This window comes from Cryptococcus depauperatus, chromosome 6, assembly GCF_001720195.1.
Source record: "Cryptococcus depauperatus CBS 7841 chromosome 6, complete sequence".
Classification (NCBI taxonomy): domain Eukaryota; kingdom Fungi; phylum Basidiomycota; class Tremellomycetes; order Tremellales; family Cryptococcaceae; genus Cryptococcus; species Cryptococcus depauperatus.
This window is the reverse complement of record NC_089473.1, coordinates 1,347,104-1,367,378: the sequence shown is the minus strand read 5'-3', so window position 1 is coordinate 1,367,378 and position 20,275 is coordinate 1,347,104. Positions and strand designations below refer to the sequence as shown.

Genomic DNA, 20,275 nt, shown 5'->3' with positions numbered 1-20,275 from the left:
CTGACTTAAAGAGAGCCAAACAAAGATAAACAAACCATATTTGAGATTTCAAAGTACATCAATTACTGACTTTTACAATGCGTCAAGAACATTCAAATAGGATACCATTGGGGGAAGTTATGGATAGAAACTCCATAAGGACAATGTATGGCGAAGGGAAGGAGGACATGTGAGCTTCGCTCTTCTACTTGATGCTTTACTCATACTTTTGTAGGAATCCGAAAGATGGTAGTCAAAAGCTACAAGCAGAATTATCAAATACTCAAATAATATCGCTTAATAAGCAGTTATCTGAATATAGAAAACAGGTGTGTTCTATGGCCGCCACGTTGTAATGGCAAAAACAGCTGATTCATTAATTCTGAAGCTTGAAAAAGCTCAAGGAAAAATTGAAAGAAAAGACGAGATGATTCAACGCCTCTCTCGCTCCAAAGTTGATAATGCTAAAAGCTCAACTAATGATTTGGAAACAAGATTAAAGGAATTGATGCAACGTCATTCTGTATCTAAAAATAAGGTCAGTCCAGTCTTCCCCGCTTGGCATATAACAATGATTAACGTATTCTTATGATACAGTATCTAGGTCAGCTAAACTCGCTCCAGTCTCAGAACAAAACACTACAAGACCAGCTCACCAGATCTCATGAGACAACCGCAAGTACTGCTTCTGAGCTTCAGAACCTGCGAGAATTAAACATGGAAACACTTACACAGCTAGACACTATGCGTCTTGAACTCTCGACCATCAAAAGAAGAAACATGGGGTGGGATCGGGAAGATAAAAGTCGAGAAAAAGAAAGGGCGAGTTGGAACGGAAAGAAGGATATCCTACATGAGGAAATTGAGGACTTAAAGAATAGCAGAGATAGATATGAGACTAGAAATCAAGCTTTGAAACAAAGTATCAATAATCTTAAGGAAGAGTCTAATATTCTGAAGCGGAAAAACAAAACTCTGGAAGAAGAGTTAGCTCTTGAACAAGCTGAGAAGAAAATTTTAGTTGAAAATGTTCAGCAAATGACTGTCGCCTACTTGAATCTTTATCGAAACACAGTCCCAAAAGATGTTCATCAAGTTTTGGAGAGAAATTATTCAGAATCGCGACTTCAGGTAGATCACTGGAGACTTAAAACGGAGATGAATCGCCTAGACCTTCTCCTCGAGAAGGAAGAAGCTAAGGATTTGAGAGAAAGGATGGACATTGCGGAGGAAGAGATAAAATCGTGCAAAAATATCATTGAAAACCTTTGCAAAGACCGAGAAATGCTACGGTCAGAAATGGGTCAGCTTTTGAGCCCAACCGTCTTGGACGTTGTTTTGGAATATGCCAACGAGCTGTTCGTACCTCTAAGCCAATCCGCACCATTTATCAAACTCTGCCTCAATCATATAACCCTCTCCGACTCCTATCATGGCTACCAAATGGAAACACTTGCAACATCCAACGCATCTCTCACCACCAAACTTTCGTCCACTTCTTCGATCCTCTCTGCTTGCCAGTCATCGCTTGCCGAACTCAAACGGGAGCACCATCATCTTGAATGCCAGCAAATTGAGCTAAAAAAAGCCCATGAGCCTTGTGACGAAATTAAGCAAAACCTAGCAGAAATGGAAATGGAATGTATGTTCAGAGGACAAAAGATACAAGGTCTACAAGAAGATATTGGCAAATTGGAGATAAAGGCAAAAAAGGATGCAGAATGTGTGAAAACAGCGAATGAATCTATGATGAGATCGAAAATGGCAGAAGAAGCTCTTGATGAGGAAGTCAAACAGTAAGCAACTCATGAAAACTAAGTTTGACAGATAATAATAAGAGACAGCCTTCGAAATGCATATATTGAAGCTTCAGCATATCAGGACCTTTATAATGATCTCAAAGACCAACAAAGCCTCCTTTTGGCCCGAGAATCAGCAGCAATTGAAGAAGCGGAAAGATTAGCAGGCCAAAATGCTGAATTGGCCGGTCATACAAATGAAATGCAAAAGATTAGTTATATTGAAACTGTTCGAAAAGAAATGTTTCACGTTAAACAGGTGCGAGATTCTTAACAAGAGTATGATGTACAGTCTTTCTGACAATTGTTAGGAACTCGCTACAACAAGGCATCTCCTCAACAATGCCAATGACAAGATTCAGTTTCTCAATTCTGAGATAGCTGCTTATCAATCAGTTAACATAATTGGCGAGAGCCAGGGAAGCAGAGGATGTACTCGGGCTGGGATAGTTGGAAGACAGCCGGAAGGAGGAAGGTTGACAGTGTATAGGGTTAGAAGAAGTGTATCTGGGCCGTCCAAGAGACTGTAATGCTTTTGCTCGGGTTCTGCTATGCCTAGAGCAGTGATTGTGAGTTTACGAGGCTCGTTATGATATCTTGATTAACTCTTGTTTATTGATAATAAAAGATCAAATGTGGCATTCGGCCCTTCCAAAACTGCCAATGGTAGGCAACAGATTCTCATACGATATACCAAAACAACTTATTCCTTTTCAAAACTGTAATAATTTTGTAAACATTGCCATATTTGAGAGTGGCTTTTTTCGCCAAGTTGAACGCTTGAATCTGCTTTTTCTTCTACATTCTTGAAACAACATCTTATTCAGTTCTTTCAAACGGATTAATGAAATCTTTCCTTGCTTTATTCCAATTCAAAGTTCATAATATACATATATGCAATAAAACAATAACTATGATTGAAAACGGGATTATGATTGAATGTGGCATTTCGGCTCATTAATCGATTCGGTAACCTCCACTTTTGTTTTGTATTTTCTATCTAATCTATAAAGTCTTTCTAAACATATTTATAATACTTTTATCAACTTTCTTTTTCAATTCATATACCGGTAGAACATATTAGAATCTCTATGCTGCTATTCTGGGAGGCTTGGAAGCACAAATGACTCCAGACATTTTTCTTGGAGAACCGGCAAAGCCTACAACTTCTCTAGCTGGAACATACCTTTTTTCAACTCCTGTTAACGCATCAGTCTATATAAAACGCTATCGAATCTCTTTGTCGCATACAGTTATAAAAAATGGAGGTCATGCTGCCAAAATAGCTGCTGACGACAGATTGGAGGCGTTTTGGAAGAGATTGGCAGATAAGGAGGGTATGACCAAGGAATGGATGGAAGACTGGGTAGGGGTTATTGTAAACGGCGAAAGCGGTCGTGAGATATGGTGCTTCTCAACCTCCTGCTCAGAATTGCAAGTGCAAGATGGCCTAGAGGGTATGTCAATGCTTAAAGTACTTGTCATGTTATTAACTGAGGTTTATAAAGAAATCATTCCTCCCTTACCACCTATTGTATTGCAACAGTGTATGGCTTGTCCAGTTCACGCATCAAGCACATCGTGTCTGTCGCCTGATCTTGGTTGTGTTCCGACATTTATTATCACAGGAGAACCCGGAAAGGCTTGGAAATTATTAAAGTATGCGTTGGTGGAAAAGATCGCATGGAGACATGGTTTTCGTATCCTTTTAGCTGGACCACGCTTTTTGTAAGCTTCTTATTAATTTTTTAGAGGAAATCGTTGACCAAATGAAAGGAAAAGCCCAGCAATCAATGTTTCGCTATGTCCATTTAACCATTCTGCATTGCTTTTGACTGTCCGCAACACCCCTTGCTCAACATCATCATCGACACATACTCTGCTTCCTCTTCTTATCCCTAGCTATCATCTATCAACCTATTCATTTACCAGCCAGCAATCAGATCAGCTCACCACATCGTTTGACGCCTTGCTTGGACATTTTTGGCGAAAAGGAAAAGAAGAGTATATTGTCCAAGAGTCTTTGCGTGGCCACGATGAAGGAGAGTGGGGAATCTATTGGATACATCTTTTTTCAGCCCAAGAAGGAGTTCTAGTGGTTTGGCCCAAACACCTCGCTATTGCCAACAGTCCTCCATCATCTGCAAACACCATACCTTCTGCAAATCGTTTTCCTAGCTCATCAATTACAGAGCTTATGGGCACTGCCCAATCCTTGTTTGACTTTTTTACAACCTATCAACCTCCGTCTCCGCCAGTTGCCGATGTAGAAATGTTAGATGCTGATAATATCATAGATGATAAAGTAGGAAAGGATTCTGATCAGGTAAACGTGGCAGTGGTAGCAGATAATGTGGCAACAGAGTCTGTTCTACTTCCAGGCTTGGCAAAGGTTGTAAACGGACAGTCGTCTCCACCTGAGCAACCGCCGTCCGCCCAATATGAAGGTTCCGATATTGATGATCTCTTTTCAGATTCTTCTCCGACACCTCAAGAGATGCAAAAATTATCCCAACAAGAGGATCTTTCAAATGCCAAATCAATCTTTATGCCTTTTGCCAACCCCGTCGTAGAGACAAGGGATAAAAGAAATATAGATGATAAAAATGAGGGAGAAGTGAAGGATACTCTCATCACAGAAGATGATTTTGCGTTTTTTGATTCATCTAGAACTGATCCTGAAATGGGGCTTTCCCTTCAGAAGACGCTTAAAACCGACATAGATGTTATGATGAGTGAAAAGGTGGAAGATGTGGCCACTATTCAAGAGAATAATACCGATGATATGAACGCGGATAGCCCTTCCCAAGATCTCGGAGCGGCTGAGATTAGGGATGAGAATGTAGATGCTAAGGGATCAATACAAATTGTCGAGCAATCTTCAATGCTGAGGCTGGTCGCAGAGATATCAAAAGATCCTGATGATCTTGCACAGAGTCCTTCAGCTTCACTATCGCTACTCGAACCACAATGTAAGCCAAATCATCGAAAACATTTACCTTCTCTTCCTTCTCATCCTTTGATCCCAATAAATTTCTCACCGCTTCCTCTCTTGCCCTCTGTTCATTTCATGCATCCTTATCCATATTCTCCCCTCTCACCTATACCGACTCCTTCTTTCTCCCTTATTGATCGCCTTCGCCCCAAATCCATTCAGCCTCTCAACATCGATGTCTGGAATTTCTCAGACAATTCGGACGAAAGTGAAATGGCCTACACTGAGCCTCCAACTCCCATCAGCGAACTTTCTGAAAGAAACAGTATTGATGACAAAAGGGATGAAACAGAAAGCACCATAAGCGAAGAGGAAGAAGATCTTCATTGGGGTGGATTCAAATGTATCGGAGCTGAACTGCTTATCTTAAATGAAGAAGTAGAGCATTTAAAGGTGAACTGGGACTCGTCCTGGGGGACGTTCCCCTCATCAGACTCGGATAAATCTAAGAAAGATACACAAGAGGACAAATGCTATAAGGTTACTGATTGGGCAAGGTTGGCGCAAGAAGTCATCCTCAACAGAAGCTTCAGAAGTGCGTTGTTAGTGTCTGAAACAGGATGTGGGCATAAGTTCGAAAATGAAATTGCCAAGATCTTGCTTGATGGCGGAACAAGGTTGAATGAATTGGCTCCCGGTTTGTCTTGCTTCTACATTATTTTTCAGGCGACTTACTCTGTGGTTTTAGACATCATGACTAAAAAGTTCAGCCAGCCTCTGATCAATACCTCAACTTGCTTTGCTCACAATATCATCCGCCTTTCCATCTCCTCTCTCCCTTATTGGAACGAACTTGGTCTTGAGCCACAAGGGGGTCAAAAAGATATTAAAGTAATGATTGTATGTGAGCAAGAAGAGGACGGTAAGGAAACTCTAAATGCCATCAAAAGGAGTTGGAAAGTAAATAAGATGGGAAATTTTGAATATGCTGAGCCCGAAAATGAGGGAGTTATCGTTGTGTTTGGACCAGCATTGTTGGATACTGCTTGTAAGACACCAGGACCGTTTATAACTTTAGCTAATGTCTTTATAGGTAAATTAGCGCAAGAATCTGGCTCTGCACACAACGTAGTGATCTACTTGCTAGTTCGCGATTTTAGTGATTTTCTTCTGCCATCCTTACCGTCTGCCACTACCCTTATCCCTCTGCCTCTGCCGACTCTGTCCACATCTCTCGACTATGAAGCCATTGCATTTGAGACTTATGACCGCGTTCTTACACCTTTGCATCCGATATTTACACGCGGACAGGCAATATCCATAAGTGAGAGAGATCGCTGGATACCGAGCCCTTCTTGGACATTAGCTCGACGAGAACCGGCCAAGCCCGAATTTGCTATGACATATCCCATAGACGATTATGACGTCCTCAATCGTTGGCGCCTCTTTCATCTCGCCTATGATTTTATTGAAGCGAAAGCAATAGTTTGGGTGGGAGATGGAAGGGGAGAGGCGTGGGAAGTTTGTGTTTTGGAAGGAAAAGACTGGCAAAATATTATCAGGGCGATCTGGAAATTTGGGAACGAAACTATTCGCAACTGGGCTGGGCGGTTTAGATTGGGGGTATGCAAAGCCAGTCTGATGGAAAAGGGAGAATTTGAAGGTGGGAATGGATTGTTGTCGTAGCAATGAATGGAGAGAAGCTGACGAGGAATAGCCTGGCAAGATCTTTGTAAATCTCAGGCGGACCCACCGACTCTTGTCATGTCTGATTCACCCTTAACTAAATCATGCTCAATGCCAATACCTCAACCTGTAGCAAACATCGATCCTTCCATTTTGGTCGACCCAAATGCCCGATTGGTTAACCCATCGTTAACAGGACATCTGACACCATTACCTTATTGTCTTCCAGTCGAGATTCTTTCATCCGCAGAAGACAACAAAGAAACAATCTATCCGCAAAAATCATTCTTCCTTACCACTCTTAATCGTGGACAGACTTGTCATCTAACAACGCAGTATCATATTCTATATCATACCTTAGTAGCGGGCAAGAAAGATGAGGATACAGTACATGAGTTTGGTGAAGAATACTACAGACTCGGATGTCTAGTAAGGGAGAGATGGGGTGGTGAACAATGGCTGGACTTGATTAAATGGGGAAAACGAGCGCTTATAACGTGAATTCCATCAAACTACGCTGAATTCTTATCAACTTATTCTGTCATAGAGTTGTATTAAGTCAAGATTGTAGTATCAAGGAGGACGATAAGCATCTTTCAATCACGATTGATATTGCATCATAATTTACTTTATTGTATGTACAAGTAAGGCTATATCGCTTCAGACAATACTACCACTGTCCTACAGAAAAATTGAATTAGTTGACTAGGTGCTGACATTTTTCAACTGCACTAAATGTCATCATGTCTCTTGGACATATAACAATATATGAGGACACACTTAACATCTGATTCCTTCATCGGCAAGGAGAATCATTTGTCGACACTTTTCAAGCCAGTAAAAAATGTGATGGGTCATCTGCAGTGGCAGATATAAAAGCCTCTGGGCTAAAGTTTGTGACGGCACAAGGAAACATCGTCTTTTCAGACACCAAAAGGATGTGCAGTAATTGAGAAAAGAACCATTGATTCCCATGGTCGCTCTGAGAATATCAGCATGCCTTATCGCCTTGACGATCTTCTTTTATTAGATGTTTCCATGTAATAATAGCTATAAGGGTGTCCATGCTAATCTGTTTGTACCAAGATGCGTCAATGGTATTGACTGCTAAGAAGATGTTGAAGTGAAAACTGTCATGCAAATGAGGCTCTAGATAAATGATTAGAATAAGCGCAAATAATCGGCGTTCGCAGCGCACGTATTTCTGTTCAGTACATTCATATACATGTTGGACAAGAGTAATGGATAGAGCCCGAAAAGTAATGTCATGGTAAGCAGTAGAAATATAGGGGAGATACGAAATCCAAAGTGCCAGGTATCACACCAAGAGAAGCAGACGTAGGGATCGTGTATGCTTATTATACAAGTGGACAGAAGAATCCATACTCTGTTCAATTAGTCTATTCCCTCACATTAGCAATTCTTCGCGATAACGTCAAAGATTCTATAAAAGATAATGTCTTTGTCTTCCTGCCCTTTTTTTCGTAGCAGACTGAATGTGCGATACGTTTTTAACATCCGTCTTTGAGCTTGTTCTTTGGGAAGGTGTAACCTATTCATGAATAAGCCATACTGACCGCGATTCCAAGTTGAGGACGACTTGCCAGCCTGTGCCCATGTAGTCAAATTAGGATTAGAATACACCTCTGGGTGTCTAGAGATATAATCAGAAGTGGGACGGTCCTTGGGATCACAACCTAGTGTGACTGGTCAGCGGTAAGACAAGGTTGAGTTGGGTCGCATACCAATACTAATCCTATCGGATCTTTGATAAACTCGGATATAATCAATCATAAAGTAATTAGGCCACGAGAGATGTTCGAAGTCGACTGTTTGGAAATTGTTGGACATGGCCAAATTTATAACCTGAAAGAATAAATGAACAACTCGCTCTTGGTGTATTCGCAATTCAAGCCGAAAAATCAGCTCACTAAGGACATTGGCTCCTCTGGAATAAGCCGTCTTCCTATTTCTGTCTTTGCGTTTGCCTTCATTGCATCCGCATGTACTGTCCAGCTAGTTTTATTATCGCTCCACCATGTAATGTACCCCTTATCCTGTTCATCAGGGAATGCCTGATACTCCATTGCAAACATTGCAAACTGCCCGCTGGTACCATCTTGGTTGTGGTAAATGTCCCTTGGCACACGGGTTAAGGATGAAACTGCCTGTTGATAGAGTCCACCCAGGTAAGTGTTGAAGTATGTAAGGTCTGTGTCGTAGTGCTTGTAGAGATTAGATGAATTGTCGAATTGATAATAATCATCGTAAGGAGCGATCTGAAAAGACTGTGATACTTCTCCTCGACTCTCGGCAACAATAATCTGAGCTTCAATAATGTCAATTTCAGGTGACGACCGGGCGGTATTGACATTAGGTCCTGGATGGTCTTCGCCAGAGCAGGTACACGAAGGAGTGCGCATACCGGGAAGAAAGGACAGTGGGCCGGAATTACTGCCTGTGGTCAGCGCGGCGTCGGGGCCAGTACCATTAGTCCAAGTCTGATTGGGAAGGATGCCGACGTCGCAAGAGTCGTATGTATAACTGCCCAATGTACATTCAGCTTTGTCCCATCTCAAAAAAAATAATCAAAAAAACACACGGCCACATTCCCTCGGTACTTGCACCGTAGCCTGGTCTTCCAAGATTTCCCATTGTCCAGACACCAGGCCAAAACCCACCGTACTGACTGGTACCTGGCAAACTCGCAGAGAATTCAATGTAGGCGTTTTTGTTGAAACAAAGCTTATTCCAGGACTGAAGCATGCCTGATTTGAAGTTGAGATCATGGATGGGCTCTTGGGTCATAGTGATGAGGAGTTTGCCATCTTTGGTAGTGATGGCGGAAGGATCATACCATTCGAAATCACTGCGTCCCAAGTTAGAACGACAAACAAAGATCGGCTTCAGCTCACCCAGTAGGCCAATAATGAATATCCACAGCTGTCCAAAACGGATCATCGCCTTCGTAGAAAGTCCTTCCCTCCTTTTCAAATTCGTCAGAGAATACCAGCGTCCACTCCTTCCCATCAGTCCCTGTTCTGGTAGTAAGATATCGTGGCGTATCGGGATCGACGATCTGCGGAAGACCAGCAATCACTGGATATTGGCCAGAGCCGTTGATACCACCTAAATTATACCCCGCAGTATTGGATCCTGACGAAGTTTTGTCGCCATAGTAAAACGAGAGAATAGGATACCCTGCAAAGAGCATGATACCACCACAAGCAAGAATGGCAAGGGTGGCTGCGTTTGCCCATCCCCGCCACGACGTGATATCGAAAGGAGGTGATAAGTCCTTCTCTGCTGCAGTAAATGTATGGAGCGGGTCATCTAAATCATCGCCGTCCTCTAAATCTGGCGTGGCATATGCTCCCTTGGCGCTAAAGTCACTCCTAGCGGGCGTGTGCTGCCCTGCTGCCAGGTTTGCGGTTGGACCAAACTCGTTGCTCTGTGAAAATGGTGGACTAAACTGAGCGGTAGGCGAATTTGTGCTGAGTGTATGGGACATGGTGGACTGGTTATCAAATGACGTGAAAGAAGAGTCTGAAAGACGCTGTGACGTGCCAGCAGGACTTTGGGCGGACGCTAGCAGGGGTTCGCGGCCTTGGGTAGGAGAGAGGTTACCGTACTGCATCGACTCTTGAGCAGAGTGGCACGGAGAGTAGACAGCACGGAGCAATGTAAGCTGGCGTCAACAAATCAAATCTGGTGTATGCTGCGTCGTCGCGGTGGTGAAAGGGCGGAGAGATAGTTCTAAAATGAAAAGAAAGAATAAATGTAAAAGAAAGACGAGATGCGGAAATCGGAAAGAGGAAAAAAAAAGAAAAAAGAAAAAAAAAAAGTAAATTACTACGCCAAGATGTCCAGACTGTCTTTTCTATTTTGGGATTATGTTCACAGATGTTACTGTGGTAGGGACTGCCACGTGGCGACACATTATGCACGGCAATAGCTAGTAACTAGTCTTATGCATGCAATGAGAAAGAATGGAGCACTCTAGGCCTTAAAGGTTCAATTTATGATTGGAATTGAGTGAGCTTGAATATGAAAAGTTTATAAAAGTACTTGAGATTATATTGCAGCTCAATTCCATCTGTCGGAGTAGGCGGACACAGAAAGGACATGCATCGGATATAGACGCTCCGCAGCATTGCTGTTGTAAGGCTGTTCCTATTAGACAGTGTTTGGGGTTCTAGATTGATTAGTATCACTACTAATCGCTGGTTAGATATATAATTCTTTCTTAACTACATGGAGAATGAAATATAAAGAATTTATATCTCAAGTCCAGTATACAACAAACATCTGGCCATTAGGTGATAATGTTGCCCCCGCCAACCTATTATAACACATCAGACCAACCTCTACAATATATCCGAAGTGCAAAAGAGTTACGTAATGACCTTCCACGCCGCCACCATCTATAATGCCGACGCCTCCATGCCGGCGTTTGGGTGTGGCAAAGGAAGAGGGTGGCACACGGTCCAACAACCTGAGTGTATTCCGGTATGAATGAGTGATTGGCAGTGGCGGATTTGCATCTAATGACAACTTTCAAGGCTAACGTGCAGCGATTGCCGCACAGTGTCCCATGATAAAGAGAAGAGTACTGTATGCCACCCTTCAGTGCGAAGACTTTGGTTTTGGTGGTCTATTCCGGTCCAAATTTTACATTACAAACGACATTACAAACCTCCACCTGTAATTAATTCTGTTTCTAATGGTTGCCACTTGTAAATTCTACCCTTTCATTACATATTAATATCAATCGCTAAAAGGCACGTCTATTGACTCTTGTATGACCCACCAGACAAGTCCAGCTGACGTAAACAAACGTGTCCTGCATCGCTCAGGCTATCAAAAGACGTTCTACAATCGCTAGCGGGATTCAGGGTTGCCCAGAAAAATTCCAGGGAAACACGTCTCATCGTTTCTGCACCGACTGCATTCTTTTCAGCGGGGTTTTATTCGCGCCCCCCCCTTCATTGCACCAATCACCACCGCTTATTTTTTTATATCTCTTTTCTTTTTAATCTTCATTTCCATCCTTCTACTTTCTTCTTAATCGCCATCGCCATCCTGTTCGTCACCCATCTTTTTCGCATCTAGAGGCATCTTTGTGCCCAGCGAATATAAAAATACAGCAGCGTCAGCGGCACCCATTTTGTATCTCTGCAGGGCATCGCCCTCGCCCTTGTATCCATATCATATCTCACGACATCTTAGACGACGGACTATCCACGAGTCGGACCCATAAACGACAGTAACATGTCCCGCCCATCAAGGCATTGGGCAATATTGACGCCCTTGCCGCTTTTGTTTGCCATCCTTGCGACTACACTCTCCGTCACGGGATTAAAATACAACGAAACTCTTGATGCATGGAACATCAACAAAAATAAGAGTACGTTGTCAATGTTGAGGCTTTAAATGTTGTGGCTCATTTAGACAGATGCCGATAATGTTCTCGACTACTCTACAAGCCGCGCCAACACGACCTATACCCCCTCTCCCGATAATTGGCGCGTAAGTACATGTTTATGTGGGAAATTAACACTCATTCTGTCCAGTCGCTCCCAACCTACACGATTCTTCTTGACAAGTGGATTGATGGAATGCCCGACAACAATGATTTTTTCGGCTTGAAATATGAGTATGACATGCGCGAAACGCAATTAAGAGCGGGCGGTGATGCAAAAGGCTTGATGGATGACAGAAGTCTGGATTATCTTTTGGCTATGGGTTATAAAACGATATATATCGCGGGCACAAATTTCTTAAACATGCCATGGCAATCTGATGGTAAGATGGAGTCACTCGGCGTTTGTTGATGCTGACGCGCGTAGGTTATTCGGCCCTCGACTTTAGTCTGCTCGATCCTCACTATGGTACAATGCAAGAATGGATTGAGCTCATTGACAGAATACACGCCAAGGGAATGTACATCATTTTAGATTTTACCGTTGGTACCATGGGTGACTTGATTGGTTTCAAAGGGTGAGTTCTTTGTTCACTAGCCAGATTAGGGCTGAACATTATGTAGGTACCTCAACGTTTCCACTCCGTTTACGCTCGACGAACATTACGCCGAGTGGAAACTTCCAGACTATGCTCCATGGGGCTTCCAGAAATACCCCGATTTTGATTTTCACAACGAGTACAACGACTCGTGCGTGTATCCTACTTTTTGGCTGGATGACGGTACTATCTACAACCCCGGCAAAACTGGGTGTTATGCGAGTGACTTTGATCAGTTTGGAGACATTGAAGCTTTTGGTGTTTTGTAAGTGTACATTTAAAGAATCATCTATTGACATTGGTATAGCCCTGATTGGCAGCGACAACTTGCCAAGTTTGCTTCCGTACAAGACCGTCTTCGAGAGTGGCGCCCACAAACTGCTGCAAAAATTAAACAGTTTTCTTGTCTTACTATTCAAGCCCTTGACATTGATGGTATCCGTATCGACAAGGCTACCCAGGTCACCGTCGATTTTTTGGCTGAATGGTCAAATCACACTAGGGCGTGTGCCAGACAATATGGCAAAAACAACTTTTTCATTCCTGGCGAAATTACTGGTGGTGACACTTTTGGTGCTCTATATATCGGCCGAGGAAGAACGCCCACTCTCAAACCTCCTGGATTCGACAACGCGGTGAACTTAACACAAGATCAATCGCAGTATTTCCTCCGTGAAGAGGGTTTGGCTGGTTTAGACTCTGCTGCCTTTCATTACTCAATCTACCGATCTCTCTGTCGTTTTCTTGGTTTGGACGGTAACCTGCAAGTCGCATATGACGTTGATGTCAATTTTGTCACTGCTTGGAACGAAATGGTTGTCTCAAACGAGTTCCTCAACTCTCAGACTAATCAATTTGACCCCCGTCACATGTACGGCACGGGTAATCAAGACGTTTTCCGATGGCCAGGACTTGCCAATGGTACGGAGCGTCAGCAGCTCGGTCAATTTGTCACCACCTTGCTCATGCCTGGTATCCCTCTGGGCTGGTACGGTGAAGAGCAGGCATTCTATCTTCTTGATAACTCTGCCAACAACTATCTTTATGGTCGTCAATCCATGGTATCCTCTCAAGCTTGGAGGCGGCATGGTTGTTATAAACTTGGTTCCAGTCAGTACTACAATATGCCATATGACAAGGTTCTCACTGGCTGCGACGATCCTTGGAACGCGCTCGACCATTTTGATCCAACTGCCCAGCCCTTCCGAGGAATCCGAAACATGCTCTACTTGCGTTCCCGTTTTCCAGCCTTGCAAGATGGGTTTGGTCTTACCACTCTTGGTAACTGGACTCACTTCATTCAGCTTCCTGGTTCTAACAATACGAAGACTGAATTGGGCATGTGGTCTGTCACTCGTTCACCCGTTGCCTATCAACAGGGCAAAGGTACTTTCAGCGAAAACGGTACTATCACCCAGTCTGTGTGGTTGATATATACTAACGAAAACGCTACTACATCTTACAACTACAACTGTAAGGAGAGTAACTGGATTTCTACACCCTACCAATCTGGTACGACCGTACGAAATTTGTTTTACCCCTATGAGAACTACACGCTTGAGGATTCTTTGTCTGCATACTTTAGCAACAACCAGGCCCCATGGCGAGGATGTCTTGGTCAAATTAGTATGGAGCCCTTCATGTATAAGGCGCTCGTTCCTCAAGACCAGTGGATTCCTCAGCGCCCTACAATCTCCAAATTCACTCCCGGTCACGATTATCGCTTCAAGACCAACGGAGGCACCAATAATATCGACATTGCAATTGAATATGATGCGGACATGGACTGCGATTCTCTGAGACAAGCCATGTCTTTGAAGTTTGTCACTGCGGACGGTGGCTCCCCGTCTCTTTCTCAGGGCAATTGTATGAGTATTGCTGAAGCCGATAGAGAAAGGCTCGAAATTCCATCAGTGGCCCCCGGAAGATGGAGATGGACGGGCCAGATTCAGAACGCACCCGATGGTATCTATGAGATCACGATTCAAAATGTCAACTCGCAGATCTCTGGTGTCTCTACTGGAACCATCGACCACCTAATTCTTCGAATTGGTACCGAAAAGAACGTGATGATATTTCCAGAAAGTGACTATTCTGACACCTTATTCACTGTCAATGACGGCACCTACAAACTCAACCACAGTGCGGCAGGCGCTGATAAGTTCCGTTACTCAGCCGACTTCGGTCAAACTTGGGCACCATGGCAAGACTATGCGACAACTTCTACTCTTAACGCTTCTCTGTTTAACGACAAGACTCACTGGTGGGATGGAAAGCATGTCGTTGTTCAATACTATACTGCTATTGGTGGATCAGCTAACCAACTCGTACATGCTGACGCCAATTGGTCACATGGTCACCGAAGGTTCCCTCAAGTCTTGGCGCGAGGTTCTTTTAATACTTGGGGCTATGATCTTGGTGCTTCTGCTTCGTTTTCGCTCAAGCAGGACAGTATTTGGCAGTTACCATTGTCTGCCGCTTGGCCATCATTCATTCAGCTAAACGTCTGGGCCTATGATGACTACTTTTACGGGGATGTTGACGCTGATGGTATCATTGATCGATTCCCACCCAATTCGCAGACTGCCAACTACCTTAATATATCTATGCCTCCTCGACCCCATCTTGGATGGAACGTCATCCTCGACGACAGCACTGGTGAATGGAGTGTTGAACCCATTGGTCACCAAACAGTAACTACTATCGCATTCGCGCTTCTCTTGGTCATTCCTGCTCTCTCAGCATTCGTTGCTGCTGCAATATTCAGGTATTCTTTCTATTCAATCAAGGTCAACAGGTGGGGCCTGAAACCTACAAAACCTGGCAAGGAGACCTCATACTTCCCCATTGTTGGTGGTTATAGTGAGAAGAAGGGCGCGGTAGATGAAAAAGGTGCAATGACGATGAACGAAAAGCATCACAAGACTCCTTCTAAGATTATTGGATGGCCTGAGGATCCCAACAAGCGCCGAAAGGTGCTCATCTCCACTCTAGAGTATGAAATCATCGATTGGAAATTGAAGGTTAAAATTGGTGGTTTAGGTGTCATGTCCAGTTTAATGGGTAAAGCAATGACGGATGTCGATCTAATTTGGGTCGTACCCAAGGTTCAGGATTTGGAATACCCCCAAGGAGAGTATGCTGAGCCTATTGAAGTGATCATTTTTGGGGAGCCTTACCTCATCGAAGTTGAGACACATCAGCTCGACAACATCACTTACGTGATCCTCGATTCTCCTGTCTTCCGAGCTCAGACTAAAGCAGACCCTTACCCTCAGCGGATGGATGATCTTTCTTCTGCCATCTTCTACTCTACATGGAATCAGGCCATTGCGGAGACAATTAGGCGTAATCCCATCGTTGATATCTATCATATCAACGATTATCATGGTGCTCTTGCTCCTCTTTACCTCTTACCTCAAGTCATTCCCGTTTGTCTTTCTTTGCACAATGCTGAATTCCAAGGCCTTTGGCCTCTGCGAACCAAGGACGAAATGAAGGAAGTTTGTGCCGCTTTCAACATTCCAAAAGAAATTTGCAGCAAATATGTGCAATTCGGAAACACCTTCAATCTACTTCACGCAGCTGCTAGTTTCATTTCTCATCATCAAAAATCTATCGGTGTCGCCGGTGTGTCTGACAAGTATGGAAAAAGGTCTTGGGCTCGTTACCCTGCCCTTTGGACATTGCGCAATATCGATTCTCTTCCTAATCCTGATCCCACTGATATCGCTGCGCTTGATGAACAATCTATTGCTGTTGACAAGGTGCAAATCGACCAAGAAGCCGAGTCCAAACGCCCAGAAAACAAGAGGCAAGCTCAGGAATGGGCTGGCCTCAAGCAGGATCCCAACGCGGACCTCTTTGTTTTTGTCGGTCGATGGTCTAAGCAGAAGGGTGTCGATCTTATCGCGGATGTCATGCCCAGCTTGCTCGACAAAAAGCCCCAAATTCAACTCATATGTGTTGGTCCCGTTATTGATCTCTACGGAAGGTTCGCCGCCGAAAAGCTTGCTAGATTGATGGAAATGTATCCAGACAGAGTCCATTCAAAACCGGAGTTCACTCAACTGCCGCCTTATCTGTTCAGTGGTGCTGACTTTGCCCTGATCCCCTCTCGAGATGAGCCTTTTGGTTTGGTTGCTGTTGAGTTTGGTCGAAAGGGTGCTTTGGGTGTTGGTTCTCGTCTTGGTGGTTTGGGCCTTATGCCTGGTTGGGTCAGTGGATTGCTTTAGTTGTAATAAGTGAAATTGACGCTTTCATAGTGGTTCCCTGTCGAGTCTAGTGCTACTGCACATATGCTCTCGCAATTGACAAAAACGGTCAAACTGGCCCTCAAGTCTACTCCTGAGGAACGTGCTATTCTTCGAGCGCGATCCGCCGTTCAACGTTTCCCTGTCGTTGAATGGCGACAACGTCTAGAGGACTTTCAACGTCGATCCATCATCGCAAGCAGAACTGTTGCAGGCTCTCACGCTTGGGGCTACGACATGGTTGATCAGGCTCCCGGCTCAGGTTTCTATGCCCAAGGCGACGACGGTTCGGTCACTTCTCTAGCACGTGGTGAATGGGCTCGAGCTGCAACTCCTGACTCTACTGCTCCCAATTCTCCTCTCCCTGGCAACAGTCCACTTGCAAATGAAGGTCCCAACTACTTTGATCCCAACGCACCTATGGCTTCTTCCAACAATGGTCATCTCGGTGCCAATTATCACAAGCGGTTCGACAAGAACATAAATCGCCAATCCGCCGAATCATTCTATGATGAAGATCCCAATGCTTCGCCGGTATACTATGATGGCGAAAAGCGCAAGTCTGGGAAACCCAAGTTCTATGGCTATGATGATGAGGATGTGCCTTCTTCGGTTGGGTCTTCTGACCATGGCGACACAACAGTTGTTGGCTCTGCCACCGGCAATCGAGACTCTGCTGCTCAATCCTATGACAATTTCCTCATCGCCGCAAACAGACAATTTGCCAAATCCAATGGTAACCGTAACGTTCCCGACCCGTTATTCGACCGCCGTCAGTCCACTGCTTCTACCGATTCTAACGTTGCTCCCGCTCGACCTTTTACAATGACTTCTCGTGTCTCGTCATTTGATTCTATCTCTTCCATTGTGGACGAAAAGAACGCTTCTCCACTGAACAAAGCGATGGAGACGTTTACGGATGCTGATGGTGAAGTTGCGCAAAGTTTTGTACAAAAGTTAAAAGACCTGAGTTCCAGCAATTCTAAAGGCGATTTGTGTATTGAAAAGTTCTTGATCAAAAGCGAGAAAGCTTTCTTTGATGAAGTGAAAAAAGACAAGATTGCTGGTATGTCAAATCTTGAGTGTTTATGAACAATGTTGACCAAGCTCAGGGATGAGTATTCGATCTCGCGATTCCTTCATTCAATCTCGCGCTCCTAGTATGATTGATGGTTTCCGGCCAGACTGTACGTACATTTCCTCTGTCATATATCGGCCGATTGACCTCTGACGTAGACAACCGTCGTGATTCGACTTTTACAGCTCCCATTTCTCACTCTGGACATGGACATGACGATCAAAGCCAGTACGGCGGTGTTCCCGGGAATGTTGGGGCTGAGATGTACGACGAGCCTGGACCTAATGATCCCTCTATGACAAGAGTGCAAATCTTTATGGGCCGACAAATTGCCAGCTGGCCCTTGTATACTATTGTCATATCAGTCGGTCAGTTGCTCTCAGCTGTAAGTCAAAGCCCTTGTACCTATTTAAAGCATTGCTAAATGAGAATGTGAAGACTTCTTTCCAACTGAGTTTACTCGGCGGTTCCAATACACAAACAGAAACGGACTTGTACATTATTTGTTCTATTTTTGCCGTGGCTACTGCGGCTTGGTACACTCTTTTCAGGATGAAACCGTCAATCTGGTGTTTAACTTTACCTTGGGCAATGTATGTCATCCTCTATCAGAAGAGAAAGCATATTAATTTCCTACTTTAGCTTCACTATCGCATTCCTTCTCATTGGTTTTCCCTCTCTCCATGGTGTTTTCCTCGGGCCTCGTAGGACCATCACTCGAGTTGCTACCTGGTGCTACGCTGTTGCTTCTTCTGCTGGTTTCCTCTTCTTTGGTCTCAACTTTGGTGAAGAAGCTGGCGCCGCCACCGAAGTCTGGGTCACCCGAGCATGTATTGTCCAAGGCCTTCAACAAATTTGGGTTTCTGCCCTCTGGTACTGGGGTTACACTCTCAACGGCAAGGATCCTAATACCTATGTTCCCTCAAGGATTATCCTATATATCACCTGGCCACTTGCTGTCATTTCAGCTGTCTTCACATATTGTATGTGGGCCGGTCTTCCCGAGTACTACCGCCAGATTCCTCCTTATGTTCCCAACTTCTACAAGACTTTGTTACGAAGGAAATTGGTCATCTGGTTCTTAATTTCGGAAGTGCTGAGAGATTACTGGCTGTCTGGCCCTTAGTGAGTTTCTGCTAATGGTGTATTTGAGAGCAAAGTTGATTAATTCGTAGTGGTCGAAACTGGCAATTCTTATGGGCTGCAGCGGATGTCCCCAAGTGGGCAGTTGTGGTCATGATTATTATCTTTTTCATTGGCATTTGGGGTTTATTCCTTGGTATTCTCATTCGTTCGTCTAAATCACGGTAGTCAAAATGGCTGGACTGACAGTTCTACAGGTTATTCAAAGATTCACTCGTGGCTCCTTCCTGTCTTTGCCATCGGTCTTGGTTGCCCGAGATGGTGTCAGATGTGGTGGGGTACATCAGGCATGGGTCTCTATGTCCCATGGGGTGGCTCGGCCGGCCCATACATTGGAACATGCTTGTGGCTCTGGCTTGGTGTGCTTGACGCTATCCAAGGTGTCGGTCTAGGAATGATTTTGCTTCAAACTTTGTCTAGATTACACGTGTGTGCTACTTTGGCCGGTGCTCAAGCGTTAGGTTCTTGCATTGTTATGCTTGCTCGGTAAGTCGTTGGGTTACTCTCAACCTACCAATATTAATTCTTCCACAGAGGGACTGCTCCGGACAAGGTTGGACCAGGCAATGTATTCCCTAATCCTGCCATTTGGGATATTAAAGGAACAGGTGCCAATAACCCTTTTTCTCATTGGGAATTCTGGCTTTGTCTTATTTGCCAGATTGTCATTGTGATTGGATATGCTTTCTTTTTCCGACGAGAACAATTAAGTAAGCCATAAGCGGCAATGTGAGCGGCATACATCCGGCGAGTGGTTATAGAGTATCATTTCAAGAGCGAAGGGGATTCATGCGGATGAATACAAGTTTATCATATCACCTACAACAAAGGTTCTATCGAATTACGGACTATGAAATTGTGACGTACATATTCATCTCTTTTTTTCATTTGTTTTCGTACGGTTATTGAACAAACAGGCAGAAAGGTCTCTTATACGATATACGTCTTTTGATACGATGATCAATATGCATTGCATAGAGATATGGCCCACCTCTGGTCATATTTCAAAATTCCTCAAGGCCTCTCGATTAATGAAGTTGACTACATTTTGATCGTCCAATAAATCTTTTAAAATTAGTCGATTTTAAAGGTTAATACGTATTACACCTGTCTCTTTATTCGATTCCAACCTTGTATATGGGCATTACAAAGTGTATGTATTTGACAACTAACCTGGTTTGGACTGGACTCCAATGATCATGTTGGGTGAAGGGTTGTTGGGTATTGTCAGAACCTTGGAATTATGACATGAAATATAGCCAATATATAGTAATGCAACTCTGATTGCATTATTGTGACCTTTTGGTACAGAGCGTGCATCTTAATTATTGGTAATATTCATGACAGGTATATGAAGAGTAATGGGACATGGATTTCAGCA

At 43.9% G+C, this 20,275-nt stretch overlaps 3 protein-coding genes across 3 annotated transcripts; 2 read left to right on the top strand and 1 right to left on the bottom strand.

Moving 5' to 3' along the window:
• Window positions 1–77: 77 nt before the first annotated feature.
• Window positions 78–6,900, top strand: L203_105258 (uncharacterized protein; the record flags this gene model as incomplete). Its single annotated transcript, XM_066214629.1, has 14 exons — window positions 78–169; window positions 215–308; window positions 368–517; window positions 577–1,775; window positions 1,824–2,037; window positions 2,090–2,281; window positions 2,338–2,347; window positions 2,407–2,444; window positions 2,863–3,235; window positions 3,287–3,506; window positions 3,555–5,410; window positions 5,462–5,761; window positions 5,807–6,376; window positions 6,431–6,900. 14 exons carry the CDS (start codon window positions 78–80, stop codon window positions 6,898–6,900), a joined length of 5,778 nt encoding a protein of 1,925 aa, XP_066070726.1.
• A 1,010-nt stretch (window positions 6,901–7,910) lies between these two features.
• L203_105257 (uncharacterized protein) lies at window positions 7,911–10,036 on the bottom strand (the record flags this gene model as incomplete). The annotated part of the gene is made up of 6 exons (XM_066214628.1): window positions 7,911–7,951; window positions 8,004–8,096; window positions 8,145–8,265; window positions 8,331–8,943; window positions 9,002–9,268; window positions 9,315–10,036. 6 exons carry the CDS (start codon window positions 10,034–10,036, stop codon window positions 7,911–7,913), a joined length of 1,857 nt encoding a protein of 618 aa, XP_066070725.1.
• Window positions 10,037–11,670: 1,634 nt separating this feature from the next.
• L203_105256 (uncharacterized protein) lies at window positions 11,671–19,615 on the top strand (the record flags this gene model as incomplete). The annotated part of the gene is made up of 14 exons (XM_066214627.1): window positions 11,671–11,806; window positions 11,855–11,928; window positions 11,973–12,204; window positions 12,249–12,399; window positions 12,446–12,685; window positions 12,728–16,637; window positions 16,686–17,739; window positions 17,786–17,860; window positions 17,937–18,136; window positions 18,190–18,344; window positions 18,394–18,876; window positions 18,927–19,042; window positions 19,092–19,380; window positions 19,429–19,615. The coding sequence occupies 14 exons, from the start codon at window positions 11,671–11,673 to the stop codon at window positions 19,613–19,615; spliced, it is 7,302 nt and encodes a 2,433-aa protein (XP_066070724.1).
• Between the last annotated feature and the right edge of the window lie 660 nt (window positions 19,616–20,275).